Below are 22,797 nucleotides of genomic sequence, written 5' to 3' on the forward strand. Positions count from 1 at the left end.
TAATAACAACATCCAAATGCTTTACAAGTACGGCAGCAACCCTCTATGGCAGATACTGTGACCATCCTCATTTTATACTTGAAAAGACTGAAGCAGAGAAACCTCAGTAAGGGGCCCAAGGTCACACAGCGAATGAAGGTTGGAGCCAGGATTAGAACTCGGGCAATGTGCTCCTGCTACAACATGGGGGGCCAGGGCGGGGCTCTGTATGCTTCAGGACTTCAAAGTGGCCAAGAGAGAGCCAGACCTGGGCCTGTGCCCCGCTCCGCCACTAACGCTTTTACTTTCTGAGACTCTGCATCTTCATCTGGGAGACAGGATATTTATAGGGTTGCTGGGTGGATTTAATGAGACAAAGCAGGTTTTCCTAAAGTATGTTTTGTCAAATACTAGCTCCATGGGAGTTGAACAGGTATTTTTTGAGAAAAATAAAATGGAGAGCTGTGGGGGGAATTCTTCAGTTAAATACGTTTGGGAACTATGTAGGTAAAGTGAGCCAGCCTTCTCCACCATAGGAGTTATCAAAGCCTTGATTAGGCCAATGTGTTAGAAATTTCCAAGAAAGAAAGATAGTATGCAGTAGTCCCCAAACTTGTGCGTCCACAGAAACCTTTTTCCACAAAGCACCTTGAGGGTTCAGTGATCTGCCAAAAATACTCTGAATAATACTGCAATGATGTACATAGGATGCCTGGCCCAGAGGAAGCCACCTCTAAGTGGTATCTGTAGTTGCCGCTGCTTGGGTGATCGCTCTACTTTACGTAGGTGGAACAGAGTTGGCAAGACCGGGGGCTGGAGAGACTCACCTGGCGGACGGCGCCTACCACCTCAGCTCGGCTGGAGAGGCGGGCAGCCAGGCGGTGCAGGACAGCGATGTCCTCCAGCAACTTCTGGTAGGTTTCCCGGTGCTCACAGTGGTGCCAGAGTGAAGCTGAGGACTGAACAGGAGTAGGAGCATCACCCGGGGTCCTCAAATAATGTTATGGACTAAATCAGCAGTCCCCAACCTTTTCGGCCTCAGGGACTGGTTTGGAAGACAATTTTTCCACAAACCTGGTGGGGGCGATGGTTTGGGGATGAAACTGTTCCACCTCTGATCATTAGATTCTTATAAGGAGGGTACAACCTAGATCCTTCGCATGCACAGTTTACAATAGGGTTCGTGACCCCATGGGAATCGAATGCTGCTGCTGATCTGACAGGCGGCGGAGCTCAGGAGGTCATGCTGTCAGGCAGCTCACCTCCTACTGTGCAGCCTGGTTCCTAACAGGCCATGGTTTGGTACTGGTTTGCGGCCTGGCCCAGGGGTTGCGGACCACTGGGCTAAATGTCTGTGCCCCCCACAAAGTCATCTGCTGACTTTTGGGGGGACATATCCTAACTCCTCAATGTGATAGTGAAGTGGGGCCTGGGCGAGGTGATTAGGTGAGGAGAGTGGAGCCCCATGAATGGAATTAGTGCTCTTATAAAAGGGACCCCAGAGAGTTCTGTTCTCTTTCCACCATGTAAGATATAATGGAAAAGTGGTAGTCTGCAAGCCAGAGATGGCCCTCACCAGAACCCGACCATGCTGGTGCCCTGATCTTGGCCTTCCAGCCTCCAGAACTATGAGAAATAAATGTTTGCCATTTAAGCCACCCAGTCTAAGGCCCTTTGTTACAGCAATTCAAACTGACTAAGACACATACCAAGCCTAGACTCAGCTCTCATGAAAGCAGCTCTGGGCCCCATCCAGGCTGAGAGAAGTGGCCTCTGCGGGGCCTGGGCCACAGTTTCTTCTGGTGCTTGGAGAAGCCCAATGTGAACACGCTATCCCTGGCGCCTGAAAGGAGGAGTCACACCCAGGCCACCCTGCCCCCTTCTGAGAAGCTCCCAAGGCTTTGGAGGACCTGTCCACAGCCCTGAGGGAACCAGGCCTTTGGGATCTCTGCCTCAGTTCCCCCCAACTCTCTGAGGAACACTGTCAGAGTCTTGGCTCAATTTTTCACTTCAGGAGACTATACTTGGTACCTGAGAGAAGCATGACACCCTGTATGGCCCTTGGGGACAGTCTCTGCTCCAGGGATTCCTCACATCAGGCTCCACAATTACCGTAATGGAAGCTTTGAAGTTTTCCAGTTCTTTCTCAGTGTTCTCCTCTGTCAGGTTGCGTTCCCTTTCAGCCTGGTTAATTCTAGACTCCAGAGTGTAGCTGTCATTTCTAAAGGCCAAGGACAGTTGTACAAACACGTTCTGTTGGGAACAAGAGTGTGAGAGAGGTGCTAGGAGGAGTTATTGCAGAGGACAAGGCTGCAGGTGTGTTCCTTGTATGAGCATTTTGCAACAGCCCCTGAAACAGCTGCCAAAGCAGCCATGTGCAAGTGAAATGCTCACTTCACAGGAAACCACAAAAAAGATGGTAAAGCAGTAACCAAGGTCCATGCTAGGCCCTTCCCAGAACCGGAGGTCCAAATGTATTCTACCAAAAAATAAGAAGAGAATAACACTTTGCTTTTTCCTGAATTTTAAGAAAGTAACATCCTGTATCTGGGTTTAGATAAACTCAGGCCAGTACAGCTAATTGTGTAAGCATCTGGATTTATGCTGGGATTTATTGCATGAGGGGTTTTGGAGATTTTGCATGAAAATACTGTATTGAAAGAAACTCCATGTGAGATTTAAGCATTGTTGACTTAAAGCAAACTTCAATCAGCATCTAGCCCGAGTATTCCAAATCCTGTATTGATAGAAGCTTTAAGTAGCTGCCAGGAGATTAAATAAGGCCAGGTATGATTCTGTTCGGTTAAGCTTTCTGGAATAAATAAATGTTTCATGCCAAAATTGCAGCCTGCATGAACAGACTTTGAAAAGATAATATTGGTCATACATGGAATTCCCAGAACAGTAGGAAACTACTAGGGAGAAGAAATAGACAGATGGACCTCACTCAGGAAGGAAGCAATGGTCTTCAATTTTACAGCCATCATCTGCCCTGAGTGGTAGCAGATTTATACCCTGCAAGGTTAGTAACCACAGGGGCTTCTGAAGTTCATGTAACGTGGCCCATGGAAGGCAGTCATCTCCAGAAGAATTGAAGGTACAGAATTGACCCAATGATGATGATGAAGGCAATATTGAAAACTACTCCTTATTGAGCATCTACTATATGCCAGCACTGCTTTTCATTCTACAAATTCATGTAATCTCACAATAACCCTCTGGGGTGGGAACTGTTATACCTGTTTATGGGTAAAGAGGCCAAGACCAGAACGGTCATTAACTTGTTCAAGGTGACACGGAGTAACGGAGCCAGGATTTAACCTCAGACTGTCTGATTTGAAAGCCTGTTTTATTTCCACCATGCTGAGAGCTGTGTCCATATACACCTGCGGTCAGCATTTGGACATTAAACAAACCGCCCATGGCCCATCTTCACAAATGTCAGTGGGTAGGCTTAGAGCTCATAGCCCAGTGATAGAAATTTTCTGCCTTACCCGGCCTTGGTCAAGTCTATGAATAATGCTCAATGCTTAATTTTCTATACCTTGATTATCCCCTTAACAGCAGTGTGACATAATGAGTTCTGAATTCAGTGAGAACACTTGGATCTAGGTCTTGGTTTTGCCAACTACACTATCTAGAAACTTGGTGTGGTTATTTACTCACTCAGTTTTCTCCTTTGTGCTGATTCCTGCTCCACCTGCTTTTCAGAGCTGCTGGTTAGGATCAGCTGAAAGGATGGCTATGCCTGTGTGCAAGTTATAGATACTATCTGTGGTAGATACTTCATACTGTCTGTCTTCCTCTGCTTATCTGGTCCACATCAGCAGTTCTCACTGTCTCACCTCTGATAAGTTCTCTTTGTCCACTACAGAATGAAATGCAGATTCCCCTCAGCTCACTCACAACCCCGCTGGGACAAGGAGGCCCCAGTGAAGAATCCCGGAAGGCTGGATTGCTGACAGCACAGCTTCCCGGCTCCGCTGAGCTGGCATTCTTGTAGCTGAAACCCTGAGGAGGCCAGCCCCCTTTCCCACTAAACTAAAGCTTAGAACTTGAAATCTGACCATTTTTCAGTAATTTTGAAATAAATTTGATTCAATTCTGCAGCCTCCCAGCTGGTTTTGTGTATCTAAGTCGTACATTTAAAGAATATAAACAATCCTTACAGGAATGTAAAATTTCCAACTACCTTCTCCCTTTTGCCCAAATTTGTCAAAATCTTCCATGAACGGACGTGGGAATGGGCATCTCATGGTTCAAGAGGGCTGGTCATGAATGTTCACATTACCCCACAGTCACTCTCTCTCATTTTTGTCTAAAAATGTCAGAGCTAGAGTCTGGAGGAAGAAATGTTTTGAATAAGCCCAGTCAAGCACGGGCACTAAATTTCATAACACACTTGAGTCACTTACCTCAACTTCCTTTTCAGTGAGTGGAGGGGCACTGTGAAAAAGAAAACACACAATTGAACTGTATGCAACCTAGTCAATAGACCCAAAGGTGACTCTGAATGACCAGCAGACCATGTGTTTCCAGGGGTGGAGTAAGCTGTGTTGGTGAGAAGGAAAAGATGCAATGTCCCCTGGCCTGTGCTCTGTCACCTGTGAGATACTGACTCTTACGGCACCATGACTATCTCTGTGACTTTGGACAAGTTATTTAATCTCTCTAAGCCCCAGCGTGCTCATCTGCAAAATGGGAATCATATCACCTACCTTGCAGAGGTATTATAAGCACTATATGTACTCATGTATGTATGTGTATGTGTTTGTATGCATAAATATATGGCATCCACACTCAGTGGGCTCTCGGGAAATGTGACCTTGAACTCATAGCCTTGCTGTGAGAAATAAGAAAATGCATGTGATAAGGACTTTATAACTCATACACATCTAAGTTGCCATTATAATTGTTCTGGGGATATCCACCCAGGTCTGCAAAGCCTCATCCTCCTCTGTCTCTGAGGGCTGTGACAAAGGTGCATGCGGGCCAGAGAATAAATGGTAGGAGAGAGTGACCAGGGTTCTTCTCCACAGCAAGAACTTCTGATGGCTAGAATCACAGAGTGGCAAGAAAGCCCCAGCCGACACAGAGGCATCCTTTTGAGCAGCTCCTCGTCTGTGGCGTTCCCACAGCCAGGGCTCTCTAGCTATAGGCAGTCCCTGCATCTGCAAGTCCACTCGATGCTGCTGTGGCTGCTGCTCTTGCTGGTAACTAAAGCTGGCCCCATCTGAAGTCCACACAATGTAAATAATGCACAGGCCCTTTCCTGTGCTGGGGCGGGGAGGCCTGGGAGGGGTCCTACCAGCGTCACAGAACTTGGCAACAGAGCATGCCATCAATAAGCTTCTCAGGAAACACAGCTTCCTCTCTTGAACGGGTGTGAAGGGACCCCAAGAGCAAAGGTAGGGGTCAGCCATCTCTGCAGGGGGCTGGTTCTCACCCCTAGGGAATGATATGAGTGCCTTCCTGTCAGGATGAGAAGACCCCATGGCCATGAAGTCAGCGGAGTCCAGAACACGGGACAAACAGCTGCAGGGATGTTTGACACTTACAGTCCTTGTCACAACCCCACCCATCAGGCCCTTGCCTTAACTGTCATCTACAGCATACACATATGATTTAAATGATTTGGCAAAACTTGCCAAGTTTGTCTCTGACTCCTGGGTTTGTTGGGATATTATGTGAAATGTACATATTTTCATAAATTATAAACCAAACATTTTTCTATTTCAATGACTCACATGCTGCTTTTTTGCTATAGAACACACCCACCTTATTTTTATTTTATTTATTTATTTCTGGGGACAGGGTCTCGCTCTGCTGCCCAGGCTGGAGTGCAGTGGCAGGATCACTGCAGAGGTGGCTTACTAGAGCCTTGAACTCCTGGGTTCAAGCAATCCTCCTGCCTTAGCCACCAGAGTAGCTGGGACTATGGGTGCATGCCACTATACCTGGCTAATTTTTTATTTTTATTTTTTGTAGAAACAGAGTTTCACTCTGTTGTCCAGGCTGGTCTTAAACTCTTGGCCTCAAGTGATCCTCTTGCCTTGAGCCTACAAAGTGCTAGGATTACAGGTGTATGAGCCACCACACCCAGTTAGAACATACCCACCTTAAAAAAAAAGTGGGGGTCTGGGGGGAAACTCTGAGGACTCAGAGAAGTATGATTTAGGCAGAGAAGCCACATGGTATGTCTGGTGTCTGATGCAGATAACTGTGCCTTACAAATGGGCATAGGTACCCGGGGGCAGAGCTGTGAGCCTCTAAAAGGACACAGCATCTTTTTTAAGTGACTATTTGTATATCTTCTCTGAAGAAATGTCTATTTAAATCCTTTCCCCATTTTGAAAAATTGGTTATTTATCTTTTTATTGAGTGTAAGACTTCTTTATATGCTCTAGAAACAAGTTCCTTTTCAGATAAGTGATTTGCAAATATTTCATTCTGTGGGTTGCCTTTCACTTTCTTGACACTGTTTGCAGCACAGAAGTTTTTATTTTGAGGAAGTACTATTTATTTTTAAAATCTTGTCTCTTGTGTTTTTGGTGCCATATCTAAAAAACCCAAAGACATGAAGATTTACTTATATTTTTTCTTTGAAGAGTCTTATAGTGTTCTCTCTGACATTTAGGTCTATGATCCATTATGAGTTAATTTGTGTGTTTTGTGTGAGGTAGGGGTCCAACTTCACTCTTTCGTATGTGGCTATCCAGTTGTCCCAGCACCGTTTGTTAAAATTACAATTTTTTTTTCCTCTGTAAATCTTACCAAAACCCTTGCATGAGTGGCTTTTTGTCATTTGTTATTTGAACATCTCAAATTATTACTTTATCACAGAGGCCTTTCCTTGACCTCCTACCCAATGCCCCACTCTCATGTCATTCTCTAGATGTGCCCTATTTTATGGTCTTTCTACCAACTTTACTCTTTCAAATCATTCATTTGGTTACTTAAATGTTATTTGTGCTTTGGGAGGCCGAGGTAGAAGGATCACTTGAGGCCAGGAGTTCAAGATTATCTTGGGCAACATAGCAAGACCCTATCTCTACAAAAAAATATTTGAAAACTTAACTAGCCATGGGTAAATGGTGTATCTGGGATTGAAACCCATGTCTCCTGGCTCAAAGCCCATTCTCTGCTGCCATGAGCTTCTGGTGACCCTTATGCCTTCATGAACTGTGCTCACCTAAGAACCCCACCTGGTCTTTGAGTTGAAAACACCCAGCCTGGCCTTTCATTATTCTTTTTGTTTCGAATGCATTATCCCTGTCTAGACAATTGGACTTTGGCCCTTCTGGGTTCAAGAATTAAGACTGGTGTTCCTCTGTGTCCCACCTAGAATCCAACACAGGGGCCACTTGGTACAGGGTCTTCTGTAACCCACATCCTGATTTTACCTTCCAGGGAGACTCTTGTGGACCCGCAGTTTGCGCAGCAGCACATCAGAAATATTAGGCATGACATCTAAGCCACTCTTTGACTCTTCTTCCTCAATAGCTGGGGAGAGTTCAGAAGGAAGCCCTGAAAAAAAAGTGCTTACTTATAAAACGTGTCTTTGAAATCACAGTAGTACTGTTGGCAGCTAGCTTCAGGAGCTTTGACATTTATAAGTATCTAGTTCTATGTTAAGGGCTTTTTAATTGTTATCTTACATTATTCTCACAATGAGTTAGAACTTAGTCATCCCATTTTACATGTAGATAAGCCAAGGCTCAGCAAGGTTAAGTCACTTGCTCAAGATTACAGAACTAGCAAATGACATGGCCAGACTTCAAGGTCTACCTGCTTCAAATGTTATGTTCTTCCCTTTGCTTCCCACAGTATTAAGCTGGCAATTGGAAGCTGGTTGGCTCTTTGGCTATAATGTTTGGGAAAAAAACCTGCTCCTTGGCAGGCTTCTCAGGAGACCTGTTGTTCAATTATTCCTCCTCGGATAAATTAAAATGTTCTATATTATGTATCCTACTTAGAAATTAGCATCTGATTCCATACCCCATAGATAAGAGATTTTCCAGAGTAAACCTAAGGTTGCTAGATCTCTTACAGATCTCAGAAACATAAATGCCTCCTAGTCAACAGAGACAATGAACAGCTTTTTGTTTTTTAAACTTCTAAAACTATCTTGGGTCTGTGCTTTGAAGACAGAATGAACAAACCAAGTATTCTCTTTTCCATAAATCTTTCTCCTGTTTGAAAACAGCTCCTGTGCCTCTCTAAAGCTTCTCTTCTCCAGACTCTAGCTCCATTTTTCCAACAAGCTCACTGTGCTCCACTGTGGCCCATGGTCTCTAGATACCATCCCATTCCTGCACACATTCTGGTTTGTTGCTGTTACAGAGGCCCAGATGTTCTCTAACAAGATCTTAGCACAGGAGGACTTTGGTAAATGTCCCTGGCATTGATGTTTGTTATTCATGCAGCATAGATTTTGTGTGCCTGACTACGGGCTTACAGTACACTTAGCATTAAGCAAAACTCTCAACCTCTTTAGTTGACCCAAATCAGTTATCCTCATCCTGTATAATGGTTACTTTCCATTTGCATGTAGAACTTCATATTTATCCATGTTTTACTCTTTCTCATGGATTTTAACCTGGTAGCTTTCCAATCTGCTCAATCATTTTCCAGGATCCTAGGCTAGGCTAGAGACCAGGACTATAGGCATAGTTGTAGCCACCTAAAGAGTTAAGACTGGGAATCATGTGAATAGAAAGAAGTCTCACCAAAGGAGACCATGAAGAGACAAGAGGCTATCTAGTTTGGCTCAAGGTAAAATATGTTTAAATACTTTGAGCTTGCCAATAAGAGAATGGTAGGCATGGATTCCTTGGTACTCAAGGTATCCAAGTAAGCTGGAGGATCATCTGTCAGAGATGGGTCAGTCGGCAATTCTTCTTTGGATATGAGATTCAACTAGAAGTTCTCTTAGCTACCTGTTACCTCTCTGGTTCTGTCCTGGTATTTATAGCTCTCTGACAAGGTTTCTGTGGTAAACCTTGTGTCACCCCTGGCATCATTCTACCTTTATGTATGTATCCCTACCACACTCAACAGAGAGTCAACTGAGTAGCAAGCTCCTGAGATATCTATAGGATGATCGAAACATATGAGGTCTAATAATCAAGTGAAATCCATATCAGGGTTTTTGCCTAGAAAAGTTTCCCAAAATGGTGCTTGAAGAGTAATGCCAGAATTGGTGGATTCTAGGAACCAACCACCTTCCTCCTGAATTCAACCAAATTAACAACAAAAAATTTCAGAACAAATAAAAAATACACAAGAAACTCTAAGATACAAGAAAAGGCAATAGTCTTTAAAAATAGTGACTAGAGAAAGAATAAAAATTACTAGGAATAAATGTAGAGCTTCCACTCATGATAACCCTTTCTTCTCCAAAGAATCAGTACTGAAAGGAAGATGGGAGAGAAAAAATTCTTACAAAGAGTTCAATACCACAGAATAGAGAGGGAAAGGGATGGAGGGGGCAAGTAGGCAGTTGTCAGAGGAGATTCAGAAAGTTTCCCTAGAATAGAAGGTTCTCCATTCCATCTTACCAGCATTTCGAAGAGAGAAAAAACTGCCTGGGCTGCCTGCCATTTTGCTTTTCTTACTGGTGAGAAGAAGAGAGGAAAGGCAGAATGATCGCACAGAGCACAGAGTGGATTTTCTTGAATGATATGAAGGGATTTACAAGGAAGGAAGACTAACGGTAAAGTAAATAAAACACATCCCTCTGAAGGAGTGAATGGCAGGAGACACATGGAAAGCCCCAACCACCATGTTCTCCCCCGACTCCTGAAAAACAGTGGCTAAACTCCTTGGATTTGTCATTTTTTCCTTCCTTTCTTAGCAGAGGAGTAGCCGTTGGGAAGCATTGGGTCAAGTCTGGAAAATAAACCTACGGAGAGCTTGTCTCTACAATTCCAACCTAAATTGGTGAAACAATCTGAAACCCACTACTAACCACCTGCAAAGGAATAAGATATGCCCCCGATTTGGTATAACAAACTCATGGTATAACAAACTCATGTTTTGGACTATGAACAGAGTTACGGAAAAAGAGAAGAAACCAATTCTACAAACAGCTCTATCTTAACTTCTCCTTTTCCCCACCACCTAAGCAGTAACAAAACAAACACAAAATATACAATCCTCAACTAAAGCACTAAAGGGAAGGCTAAGAGATCCCAGCTAAGGTAGGAAGGAGTCAACAAAAACTAACCTACAATACAATATATCTAGGAAAAGGGAATCAAGGTAGAAATATACAAATCAGAAAGAAATAAAAGGAAAACAGATGGCATGGCAACTATACAAAAATACTATAGACAAAAGAGGAAGGAAGGTAGAAAGGAAGGAAAAGGGAAACGTGCAAGAGACAGATGTCAGGATGGAAACATAGTTGCAAGAAACACATCAAAAAATGCAAAAGTATGCTTCTGTGCAAAATATATACCATAAATACTTTGACTCTAGAAAAAATAACCTGAAAAAAAATTAAGAAATTAGAGTTGGTAATGCCTAGGTTTTCTTCTAGGGTTTTTATGGTTTTAGGTCTAACGTTTAAATCTTTAATCCATCTTGAATTGATTTTTGTATAAGGTGTAAGGAAGGGATCCAGTTTCAGCTTTCTACATATGGCTAGCCAGTTTTCCCAGCACCATTTATTAAATAGGGAATCCTTTCCCCATTGCTTGTTTTTCTCAGGTTTGTCAAAGATCAGATAGTTGTAGGTATGCGGCGTTATTTCTGAGGGCTCTGTTCTGTTCCATTGATCTATATCTCTGTTTTGGTACCAGTACCATGCTGTTTTGGTTACTGTAGCCTTGTATATAGTTTGAAGTCAGGTAGTGTGATGCCTCAAGCTTTGTTCTTTTGGCTTAGGATTGACTTGGCAATGCGGGCTCTTTTTTGGTTCCATATGAACTTTAAAGTAGTTTTTTCCAATTCTGTGAAGAAAGTCATTGGTGGCTTGATGGGGATGGCATTGAATCTGTAAATTACCTTGGGCAGTATGGCCATTTTCACAATATTGATTCTTCCTACCCATGAGCATGGAATGTTCTTCGATTTGTTTGTATCCTCTTTTATTTCCTTGAGCAGTGGTTTGTAGTTCTCCTTGAAGAGGTCCTTCACATCCCTTGTAAGTTGGATTCCTAGGTATTTTATTCTCTTTGAAGCAATTGTGAATGGGAGTTCACTCATGATTTGGCTCTCTGTTTGTCTGTTGTTGGTGTATAAGAATGCTTGTGATTTTTGTACATTGATTTTGTATCCTGAGACTTTGCTGAAGTTGCTTATCAGCTTAAGGAGATTTTGGGCTGAGACGATGGGGTTTTCTAGATAAACAATCATGTCGTCTGCAAACAGGGACAATTTGACTTTCTCTTTTCCTAATTGAATACCCTTTATTTCCTTCTCCTGCCTGATTGCCCTGGCCAGAACTTCCAACACTAGGCGTGGGCAAGGACTTCATGTCCAAAACACCAAAAGCAATGGGAACAAAAGCCAAAATTGACAAATGGGATCTAATTAAACTAAAGAGCTTCTGCACAGCAAAAGAAACTACCATCAGAGTGAACAGGCAACCTACAACATGGGAGAAAATTTTCACAACCTACTCATCTGACAAAGGGCTAATATCCAGAATCTACAATGAACTCAAACAAATTTACAAGAAAAAAAAAAACAACCCCATCAAAAAGTGGGCGAAGGACATGAACAGACACTTCTCAAAAGAAGACATTTATGCAGCCAAAAAACACATGAAAAAATGCTCATCATCACTGGCCATCAAAGAAATGCAAATCAAAACCACTATGAGATATCATCTCACACCAGTTAGAATGGCAATCATTAAAAAGTCAGGAAACAACAGGTGCTGGAGAGGATGTGGAGAAATAGGAACACTTTTACACTGTTGGTGGGACTGTAAACTAGTTCAACCATTGTGGAAGTCAGTGTGGCGATTCCTCAGGGATCTAGAACTAGAAATACCATTTGACCCAGCCATCCCATTACTGGGTATATACCCAAAGGACTATAAATCATGCTGCTATAAAGACACATGCACAAGTATGTTTATTGCGGCATTATTCACAATAGCAAAGACTTGGAACCAACCCAAATGTCCAACAATGATAGACTGGATTAACAAAATGTGGCACATATACACCATGGAATACTATGCAGCCATAAAAAATGATGAGTTCATGTCCTTTGTAGGGACATGGATGAAATTGGAAACCATCATTCTCAGTAAACTATTGCAAGAACAAAAAACCAAACACCGCATATTCTCACTCATAGGTGGGAATTGAACAATGAGATCACATGGACACAGGAAGGGGAATATCACACTCTGGGGACTGTGGTGGGGTGGGGGGAGGGGGGAGGGATAGCATTGGGAGATATACCTAACGCTAGATGACGAGTTAGTGGGTGCAGCGCACCAGCACAGCACATGTATACATATGTAACTAACCTGAACAATGTGCATATGTACCCTAAAACTTAAAGTATAATAAAAAAAAAAAAAATTTGAGTTGGGATGAGAAGATCATGCAAAGATGGAAGATGATTGCTATTTAAGGAAACAAATTAAAGACCAAAATAAAAGGACTAATCAAGAAATTGGGAAATATACAACCAACCAATTTATTGGAAAAATAAAGGAATAAAGCAGATATAGCTTCAAACTGAATTAGAGAAGGGTGGTAGAGATTGAGTAATCATAATGAATGCAAAGAAGGAAAGAAAGATTGAAGTATATGGAGATAAAATAATGGACCTGGAGTTGAGACTTTGATGACCAATCTATGCATTATGTTGTCTCCAAAGCAGTGAACAAAACAAATGGAACAAAGGACATATTCAAAGATATAACAGAAGAAAAATGTTCCTCACTTGAGGGGAAAGTTGAACCCTTCAGGTTGACAGACCGCATCATGTTAAAAAATATATTTAAATGCTTCATACAAAAAAAAAAAACCCAGACATCTACATGGGAAAGTGAAGATTAAGAGGTGCTGGAAATCAGCTGGTCCCAGCTTTCTCCATAACTTTAAATACAGGGGAGCAACATCTACGCAGTTCCAAGGAAAACAGTCAACCAAGAATTTTGTAACCACACAAGCTGTCCTTCAAGAATAAGACAAAATTTTCAAACGTGATAGAACTCAGGGAACACAGCACCTCTGAACTCTTTCAGGAAAATTGTTGAAAACAAAATCCAGCTAAACAAGACATAAATCAGAATAAATTTGGGAAAGGGACCAGTGGTGAACATGAAATCTTTTTACATTTAAGTCTAAGGCTAACTAACTGTGGAAACCATAGTTACAGAATATGGAATGTAAATGTTATAACCTTAATGATGTACAAAGAAGAATTCAAGATGTGTAGAGGTAGAAATGGAAATGTAGGAAGAAATGTGAAGGTGGGAAGATATTTGGCCATTCTCATCTTTTCCTGCAGGAAGTCAGTAGGTACCATTGTAGTGACTAAATGTTCTTATCTTCCGCATTCTTGATGTTCTGTCACTTGGTGCCTTAATCCTGGAGTGACAGCCCCTCTCAAGGCTAGCTAATTCCTAGAAACAACTCTCCTTCAAGTGTGTCTTTGAAATACAAACCAGCCAATCCAGAACCCACACCTGTAAACATCACCTTTATCAAATTCTCACGCACCAAGCCAATACTCCCCCTAAATCACCCCAGGGCCAGTACCTGACAACTACGGGCCACCCTATAGCCTAGGGCCTGCCAACATTATTCAAACTAGCCAACCCTAAACATACTCAGGATACCTACCCTGCCTCTACCTTTCCTTTCCAAGAAAACCCCAGTAAAGGCTTGGGGCCATCTCTCCCCTCACCACTTCTGCCTTCTGACCCACCCTAGCCCTTCCCCAAGGGGCTCTGTATGATGTGCCACGCATCCTGCTATTAGGGATCTGTGAGTATAAACCTATTCCTTCATGAGAATCATTTGTGGGTCTCTGTGTCATACCATACCTGATTAAAACAAATGCCAGGTCCAAAGTTTAGATTAAATTTAAAACCTATAATGCAAAAAAACTACCTCATAATTTATAGATTTCATCCCATCCCCATCAAGCTACCAATGACTTTCTTCACAGAATTGGAAAAAATACTTTAAAGTTCATGTGGAACCAAAAAAGAGCCTGCATTGCCAAGACAATCCTAAGCTAAAACAACAAAGCTGGAGGCATCACGCTGTCTGACTTCAAACTATACTACAAGGCTACAGTAACCAAAACAGCATGGTACTGGTACCAAAACAGAGATATAGACCAATGGAACAGAACAAAGCCATCTACAACCATCTGATCTTTGACAAACCTGACAAAAACAAGAAATGGGGAAAGGAGTCCTATTTAATAAATGGTGCTGGGAAAACTGGCTAGCCATATGTAGAAAGCTGAAACTGGATTCCTTCCTTACACCTTATACAAAAATTAATTCAAGATCAATTAAGGAATTCAATGTTAGACCTAAAACCTAAAAACCCTAGAAGAAAACCTAGGCAATACCATTCAGGACATAGGCATGGGCAACGACTTCATGTCTAAAACACCAAAAGCAATGGCAACAAAAGCCAAAATTGACAAATGGGATCTAATTAAAGAGCTTCTGCACAGCAAAAGAAACTACCATCAGAGTGAACAGGCAACCTACAGAATGGGAGAAAATTTTTGCAATCTACTCATCTGACAAAGGGCTAATATCCAGAATCTACAAAGAACTCAAACAAATTTACAGGAAAAAAACAACCCCATCAAAAAGTGGGCAAAGGATATGAACAGACACTTCTCAAAAGAAGACATTTATGCAGCCAACAGACACATGGAAAAATGCTCATTATCACTGGCCATCAGAGAAATGCAAATCAAAACCACAATGAGATACCATCTCACCCCAGTTAGAATGGCGATCATTAAAAAGTCAGGAAACAACAGGTGCTGGAGAGGATATGGAGAAATAGGAACACTTTTACACTGTTGGTGGGACTATAAACTGGTTCAACCATTGTGGAAGACAGTGTGGCGATTCCTCAAGGATCTAGAAGTAGAAATACCATTTGACCCAGCCATCCCATTACTGGGTATATACCCAAAGGATTATAAATCATGCTGTTATAAAGACACACGCACACGTATGTTTATTGTGGCACTATTCACAATAGCAAAGACTTGGAACCAACCCAAATGTCCATCAATGATAGACTGGATTAAGAAAATGTGGCACATATACACCATGGAATACTATGCACCCATAAAAAAGGATGAGTTCATGTCCTTTGTAGGGACATGGATGAAGCTGGAAACCATCATTCTGAGCAAACTATCGCAGGGACAAAAAACCAAACACCGCATGTTCTCACTCATAGGCGGGAATTGAACAATAAGAACACTTGGACACAGGAAGGGGAACATCACACACTGGGGCCTGTGGTGGGGTCCGGGGGATGGCGGAGGGATAGCATTAGTAGATATACCTAATGTAAATGACGAGTTAATGGGTGCAGCACACCAACATGGCACATGTATACATATGTAACAAACTTGCACGTTGTGCACATGTACCTTAGAACTTAAAGTATAATAATAATAAAAAAGCATATTACTAAGTGAAAAAAGCAAGGTTGGGAACACCTTGTATAATATACTATCATTTATGTTAAAAAAATCCACTTTTGGCTGGGCGCGGTGGCTCTCGCCTGTAATCCCAGCCCTTTGGGAGGCCAAGGCGGGCGGATCACGAGGTCAGGACATCGAGACCATCCTGGCTAACGTGGTGAAACCCTAGCTCTACTAAAAATACAAAAAATTAGCCCGGCGTGGTGGCGAGTGCCTGTAGTCCCGGCTGAGGAAGGAGAGCGGCGTGAATCCGGGAGGTGGAGCTTGCAGTGAGCTGAGATGGCACCACTGCACTCCAGCCTGGGTGACAGTGAGACTCCATCTCAAAAAAAAAAAAAAGAAAAATCCACTTTTACATATATGTCTATATTTGGAAATGCTTGGAATATATCTAGAAGTTACACTAAAACATAGTGACAGTGGTTGCCTCTGCTACTGGGGGACAGAGATGTAATGAGACTTACTTTTTCCTATGTCTCATTTTGTACTTTTTGAATTTTGTACCATGGACATGATTATTTATAAAAATTGAATTAAAACTCATACCAAAGCAAAAAAAAAAAAACCAAAAAACAAAAAACTACCTCAGTAACTCCAAACCCTTTATGCATTTCATAATACATTTTTTATACTTTTAGAAACCAATTTCTCTTCTTTGGAGGAAGCAGTTACCAAAATTCAGCAAGTCTTATAGTTTAACTTCAAGTTCAATTAAATTCTAATAGTTTTAATTTCAAACAAGTTTATCTAGTATAATCTCCCTCTTTTTCCCTTCCTCCTTCTGTATTAGTGGGGAAGGAGGTGTTTAGTGTAAGCTATTTTTACTTTCTTCCTTGTATTTTTCACTATTGGTTGAATTTTTAGATATGAACATAAGCCACTTTCAACAAAAAGTAATAAATTTATTTTCAAATGTATCTCCCAGGACTAGCTCATTCCAATGAAAATATTTGTTTCTGACCATGTCAGGGACTTGGAAAAATTACTTTTGGAGCTCTGAAAGATGCTCTGAGTCCCAGGATGGTTCCTAAAAGTCAAAGCTGCTAGTTGGGGATAAACTTTTTTTACCTCTTTCTTCTCAGGGAGGCCTCTTTCCTGCCCAAGACCTGAGGCTCTGAGTCTAGACTGGGGGTTTTGGAAGGACTGTCCATTCGATGTACTTCTCTGCCTCAGCCTACGTGTCCCTCAAAATCCAGGTCCAGATAGCCAACTACCTTCTAGACGTTGCCACCTGGTTAAGGAGAATAAAAATCATTTCAAGAGCCACCATTTACTGAACATCAACTATGCAGTAGATACACTTTGTCATTTCTTACAATAGTACTGCAAATAAAAAATAGCTTAAACACCTCCTTCCCCACAAATACAGAAGGAGCAAGGGAAAAAGAGGGAGATTATACTAGATATACTTTTTTGAAATTAAAAGTATTAGAGTTTAATTGAACTTGAAGTGAAGTGAAACTGTAGGACCTGCTGAATTTTGGTAATTGCTTCCTCCAAAGAAGAGAAATTGGTTTCTAAAAGTACAAAGAATGTATTATGAAATGCATTTTCTGGAGAAACTGAAGCTCAGCTGAGTTAAAGTGATTTACTAGGGTCCAGCTTATCAGCAGTACAGCCAGAATGCAAAACCAGGTTTGTCTGTTGCATTCAAGCTGCTTTCCGTGGGCATTTGACATGTCCAAACTCAAATTCACTGTCTTCCTTCTCAAGCAAACTCCTCCTCCTGTCTCACAATTCATCACCCTCACAGCCATGCAGACAGGTGCCTGGTGGTATTCCTGGTCTGCCTCTCAACTCCATCTCCTCATCAAGTCCTGACAAGCTGATCTCCAATAGCTGTCAAACTATCCTGTCCACATTTACTACCACCTCATTACCTCTCACCAGGCTATTTCCCTATACTTTTACCTGGTGTCTCCCTGTCTCTAGCCTCTCCTGTTTCAGGCCAGCTCTCACAATCTGTCCAGAAGAATTATTCTAAAATATAGATTTGATCCTGATGCTTCCTTACCTGTAGGCTTCTCTTTCCAAAGTGTCCTAAATGAAATTCAAACTCATTAATTGGCCTTCAAAGCCTTCAATTTCCTTGGTCTCAGCCCACTGTTCCCACCTTGTTGCCCATCTCTCTGGGATGTGTAGCTCACACTTAGTTCACATGACATTCCTTCTGTTCCTGAAGTATGCCAAGCACTAGAAGATGCCTACATGCTTTTGCTTCTGCTGTCCCCCTGCTTGGGATGACTTTCTCTTCCCCAGCTCAAGGTGGCTCCTCCTGAAAACCTTCCCTGACTCAACCCCACTGAGCTAGCTGCTTCTTCCTCTTTGTTCCCAGGTACTTTATGGCCTGTTAAAGTTTTATCACAATTTATCATAGTGACTTTGTCTATTCTTATGTTTCCTCTCCTAGACAGTGAGCTTATTCGTTCATACATTTGTTTAATGTTTATTGAGTGTTTACTACGTCCCTGGCAATGAGCTGGGAGCTAAGGATACAATGCTAAGCAAAACTGACATGCCACATCCTCTGGAGCTCATTATTCAGGGGGACAGAGATTAATCAGAGAAACATCCAAACAATTTCACACTGAGAGATTTTACAAAGGAGAAGGGATCCGAAGGTACCAGCAAACCCTTCCCAAGAAAAGTGACATGAGCAGATATCTAAAGATTGAGTTGGGAGTTCATTAGGCAAAGAGGGAGAGAGGAAGAACATTCCATGCAGAAGACAGAATGTGCCATGCGTAAGAAGAGGAAAGAATGAGCTGCCGAAGGCAGGCCAAAATATTGTGAGTGAGAGTGAGTGTGGCCCTAGAATATGCTGGGGAAGTGGGTGGGGTTAACTATTCAGGGCCTTGTAGGTTCTACTGAGGATTCAAGTGCTCTTCCTAAGAGCAGAATGAAGCCTCTGAAGATGCTGAAACAGATTTGCCTTCTAGAGATCCCTGCGGCTGCTGTGTTGGCCATGGTGTGAGCTGGGTTGGGGGTTGGGAGTGCAGGGAGAGGGGACCAGGTTGCAAGCTGTTGAGTTAGCCAAGGGGACTGATAATGGTAGCTGGGACAAGGCCTTCTCCCTGATGGTGGGGCCTGAACCCTTTTCACTTAATGCATCCCCAGCACACAACCTAAGAACTGGCCCACAGTCAGTCTCACATATTTGGCTTGAAATAACCTGCAACTGATCAAAGATCAAAACAGCATACAATATAGTTCCTGAGAAGGGAACTGATTGGGTTGTTGGAAAGACTAGATGCAGCACAGAAATGAGCCTCCCAGTCCTCACAAACTGAAGGAGAGCCAAAATTCTTCAGACTCCAGAATGTTCTGATAAGTATCTTTTCCCATTTCTCAAAGGAACAGCCAACAACCATCATAAGAGACTGGATTTTTCCCCATGAGTTCATATGCAGGGCTGTATTTAGTGCCTATAAATACAATCTGAGCCAGCTCTCATAAAATGCTCCCAAAGCCTTTTATCCTGGGTATGGGAGGGGACGGGGCTCTTTGATGGGGCTTTCAGAATATAAGAAAAGAAAGTCACAAGTCTGCAAGTATTCATTAAACACGGAGGGTTGCCCACCACATCTCTAGCACTGTGGAGCACAGTGTACAAGAATATCCCATTTGGTTGGCAAGATAGAGTTCTACAACCTAAATGACAGAAATGAAAATGTATGCCAGGTTCCTGCTGGAATAAAGACCAGTATCACATGCAAACATTACAGCAGCTATCACATGCAAACATTACAGCAGCTTAGTGAAGTAGGTACTGTTATTAACCTCCTTTAAAAGATGAACAAACTGAAGCGTGGAGACAATTAGAACCTTGACCAAGGCTATGCAGCTGGTAAGTGATGAAGTCTGAGCTCTTAAGCATCCAGACCCTAGAACTGAGAGAAAATGAGAGGGAGTGTATATTGTTGGACACTGACCATGGTTAATTTTATTTTTAAAATTTGGTGCTTATAGGAGTCAAATTCATTTGCCTGATAATTTTACTTCTAAGATCCATCTTATGCCCTATTAATATTGGATAATAAAGTTTTGCTGTAGGTAGTGGATGTCTAAATTGGTATAATTTTGTAAGCTAATCTGGCAGTGTGCACATATACATTTAAAAGTAAATACTTTTAACCAATCAATTGCAAGTCTAGAATAGTAGCCCATGGAAAAAACAGATTTCTATAAAGATCTATGTAAGATAGTATTCATTATAACAGTGTTTTTAATAGAGAAAAAAAGTGGAAATATTATTACAACTGGGGAGAAGTAGTATTTTTATAATGATTGAAATAATAGAAGACTTCTCAAAGGGAAAGATAGGCAAACATGATTATGTAAAATCTTTACAATTCCTCTAAAATAACACAAAACGGATTAAAAAGCAAAAAAAATGATTGAATGAAAATATATTAAAATACAGCCCCCCCCAAAAGAAAGAAAGCCAATTAAGGGCTAATATCTATAATGTATCAAGTTTACATATATTACCAACAAAAAACAAACAAATCAATGAAAAACCCCAGACCTAAATGGATACACGGGCAAAGATGTAAGAAGTTAATTCACCCAGTAAGAAAACAAAGTGACTATTTTAACATTTTAAGTTTGAGCTTCCTAGCAAATTAATTGAAATAATAATGAAATTTCACACTAATAATAATAAACTTAAAACAATGACAATTATTGATTATTCTTACTATATTCTGAATAATAAGGAGCAGAAGCAAACACCAGTGCGGGTAATGCGTAAGAGAAAGATGTCCATTCAGTCTTTGTCAGTAGCGTTATTCATTGTAAGTAATTTGGGAAATGCAAATGTTTCTACTCTTTAACCTTGTGATTCTCAAGTCTGAACATTTATCTCAAGGGAATGATTTAAAGGAAGAAAGAAAGAACAACTAACGGTCCATAATTGTTTACACTAGCATTGTTAATCCTAGTTCAAAGAACAATAGATATGTCAATACAAGAGGAACTATGCACCCATTAAATCATAACTGAGGAGAAATTGCTGAGTATAAAATAACAAGTAAAAAAAAGAAGCTGTATCTATTCATCACATCAACTGAAAACATTATAAATATGGGCAAATATTGCAAAGAAGAAAAATTGTTAGTTTTTCAGAATTGATGGGATTGTGGGTGAAATTTTAAAGTGTTTTTTCCAGTGTTTTAAATATGCTTTAGTAAATTTAAAATTATAATTAGAGAAGTATATGCTGCATTTTCAAAAGATCTCTCTAAAGATGGTTATTTAAAATATTTTGCCCTTGGGAAAAAACACTTTGAAATTTTACTTCTGGGAACCTTCTTATTAATGCTGAATAAATAGGTAGGTGTAAGTTACTACAGTTCAGATCAGGGGCTTCCACCATTGTTAGTGACATCCTGGACACATTCACCCAAGAATCCATATGGCTCTTATGCTGAGACTGGCCCCCAGCAGCTTGAAGCGGGGCAAGGATTTTCAAATGGTGCTCTGTGAAGCCTGGGTCCCTGGAGGTACCTTGGGCCCACAGTCTCAGAAGATGAAGATCCAAGCCCTTCTACCCCCTTCAACCAGAGCAGCCCCACTTGCATCTCCCCAACACACTGGCCTCCTACAGATCAGCTTGTCTGAAATGTTGTGCAACTTAAAAAAAGTTTTAAAACTGTTCATGAGATGGCCAAACCATGAGATTTGGAGTCAGGAGATCCTTGGGCCTCAGTTTCCTCAACTATAAGAGCAAGAATCCCTGCCCCTCTTAGCTGACTGGGAAGATTACATAAAATCAGAGGTAACAAAATGGTTTATACTGTGGAAAATGCTATGGGAAGTTTATTAATTAAGATTGAATTAAAAGGACTAGGTGACACGGATGAACCTTGAAGATGTTTTACTAATTGAAATGAGCTCGACACAAAAGGACAGATACTGTATGATTCCATTTCTAGGAGGGATCTAGAAGAGTCAAATACATAGAGACAGAAAGTAGAAGGTGATCACCAGGGGCTGGGGAGGGAGGGAATAAAGAGTTATTGTTTTAATGAATATGGCATTTCAGTTTGCAATGATGAAAAAGTTCTAGAAATGGATAGTGGTGATGGCTGCATAATGTGAATGTACTTACTGCCACTGAACTGTATACTTAAAAATGGCTAAAATGGCAAGTTGAATGTTATATATATTTACAATAAAAAATAGTCCCCCACCCCCTCTGAAAAAGGGAGTACTATATAGAGTAAAATACAAAAGAAAGTCAAGAAAGTAGAAGATTGCAGAGCTGGTGGGACTAACCCACTGCTTTAAGGAACAGGTACCATATGATTCAGAGAGGAGGGAGATAGCCCAGCAGGAGGGAGATGCCGCGGGGACAGAGGCACAGAGGCTAGAGGGTGAGTGGCCACAGAGAAGAGGCTCTGGGAAGAGGGAAGAGCCAGGAGCCTGGCCTGTTGGAAACACTCATTCCTCTCCACTCACCCATGCCTCTTTGCCCACCTCATGGCACTATGGTTACAGTTACAAATTATTTTCATGTACCTATCTCAATGCTCCTGCCACATCTTTTTAAAAATGTTTCTTTTGAGACAGGATCTCACTCTGTACCCCAGAGCGAGACCCTAGAGTACAGTGGCACGATCACAGTTCACTGCAGCCTTGACCTCCCAGGCTCAAGCGATCCTCCCACCTCAGCCTCCCGGGTAGCTGGGACTACAGATGTGTGTCACCATGCCCAGGTAATTTTTGTATTTTTTGTAGAGATGGGGCTTCATCATGCTGCCCAGACTGGTCTCAAAGTCCTCAGCTCAAGCAAGCCACCTCCCTCCCAAAGTGCTGGGATTACAGGTTCACCTAGCCCCCTGCCACATCTCATACAATTTCATTCGTTCATTCAACAAATACCTATGCAGGCCCTAGTAGTGCCAGGCATTGTTGTAAGCAGTGGACACACACAAACACATACATACATACACATACATACACACACACACACACACACACACACACACACACACACACACACACACACACACACTCTCCTGCCCTTGGGGGCTTCTTCTCTAGGGATAATAGCTGACACCTAGATAACACCTGTCATGTACCAGGTATTGTTTTAGGTACTTTATAGATATTAGCTGCTTTAATCTCCATAATCACCTAAGAAGGCAG

The 22,797-nt window shown here is 41.7% G+C and overlaps 1 protein-coding gene across 28 annotated transcripts in view; it reads right to left on the reverse strand.

Moving 5' to 3' along the window:
- The window catches only part of IRAG1 (inositol 1,4,5-triphosphate receptor associated 1), a 158,456-nt gene that overhangs the window by 29,302 nt on the left and 106,357 nt on the right, over positions 1 to 22,797 (reverse strand). For all 28 annotated transcript variants that reach the window (XM_055094110.2, XM_055094109.2, XM_055094113.2 and 25 more), the window contains 4 exons: positions 7,383 to 7,506; positions 4,395 to 4,425; positions 2,092 to 2,232; positions 807 to 938 (listed from right to left, as the gene is read on the reverse strand). In XM_055094110.2, the coding sequence (XP_054950085.1) occupies positions 807 to 938; positions 2,092 to 2,232; positions 4,395 to 4,425; positions 7,383 to 7,506 (428 nt within the window). The remainder of the gene's footprint in view (positions 1 to 806; positions 939 to 2,091; positions 2,233 to 4,394; positions 4,426 to 7,382; positions 7,507 to 22,797) is intronic.

The sequence above is a fragment of the Pan paniscus genome, chromosome 9, assembly GCF_029289425.2.
Source record: "Pan paniscus chromosome 9, NHGRI_mPanPan1-v2.0_pri, whole genome shotgun sequence".
NCBI lineage: Eukaryota > Metazoa > Chordata > Mammalia > Primates > Hominidae > Pan > Pan paniscus.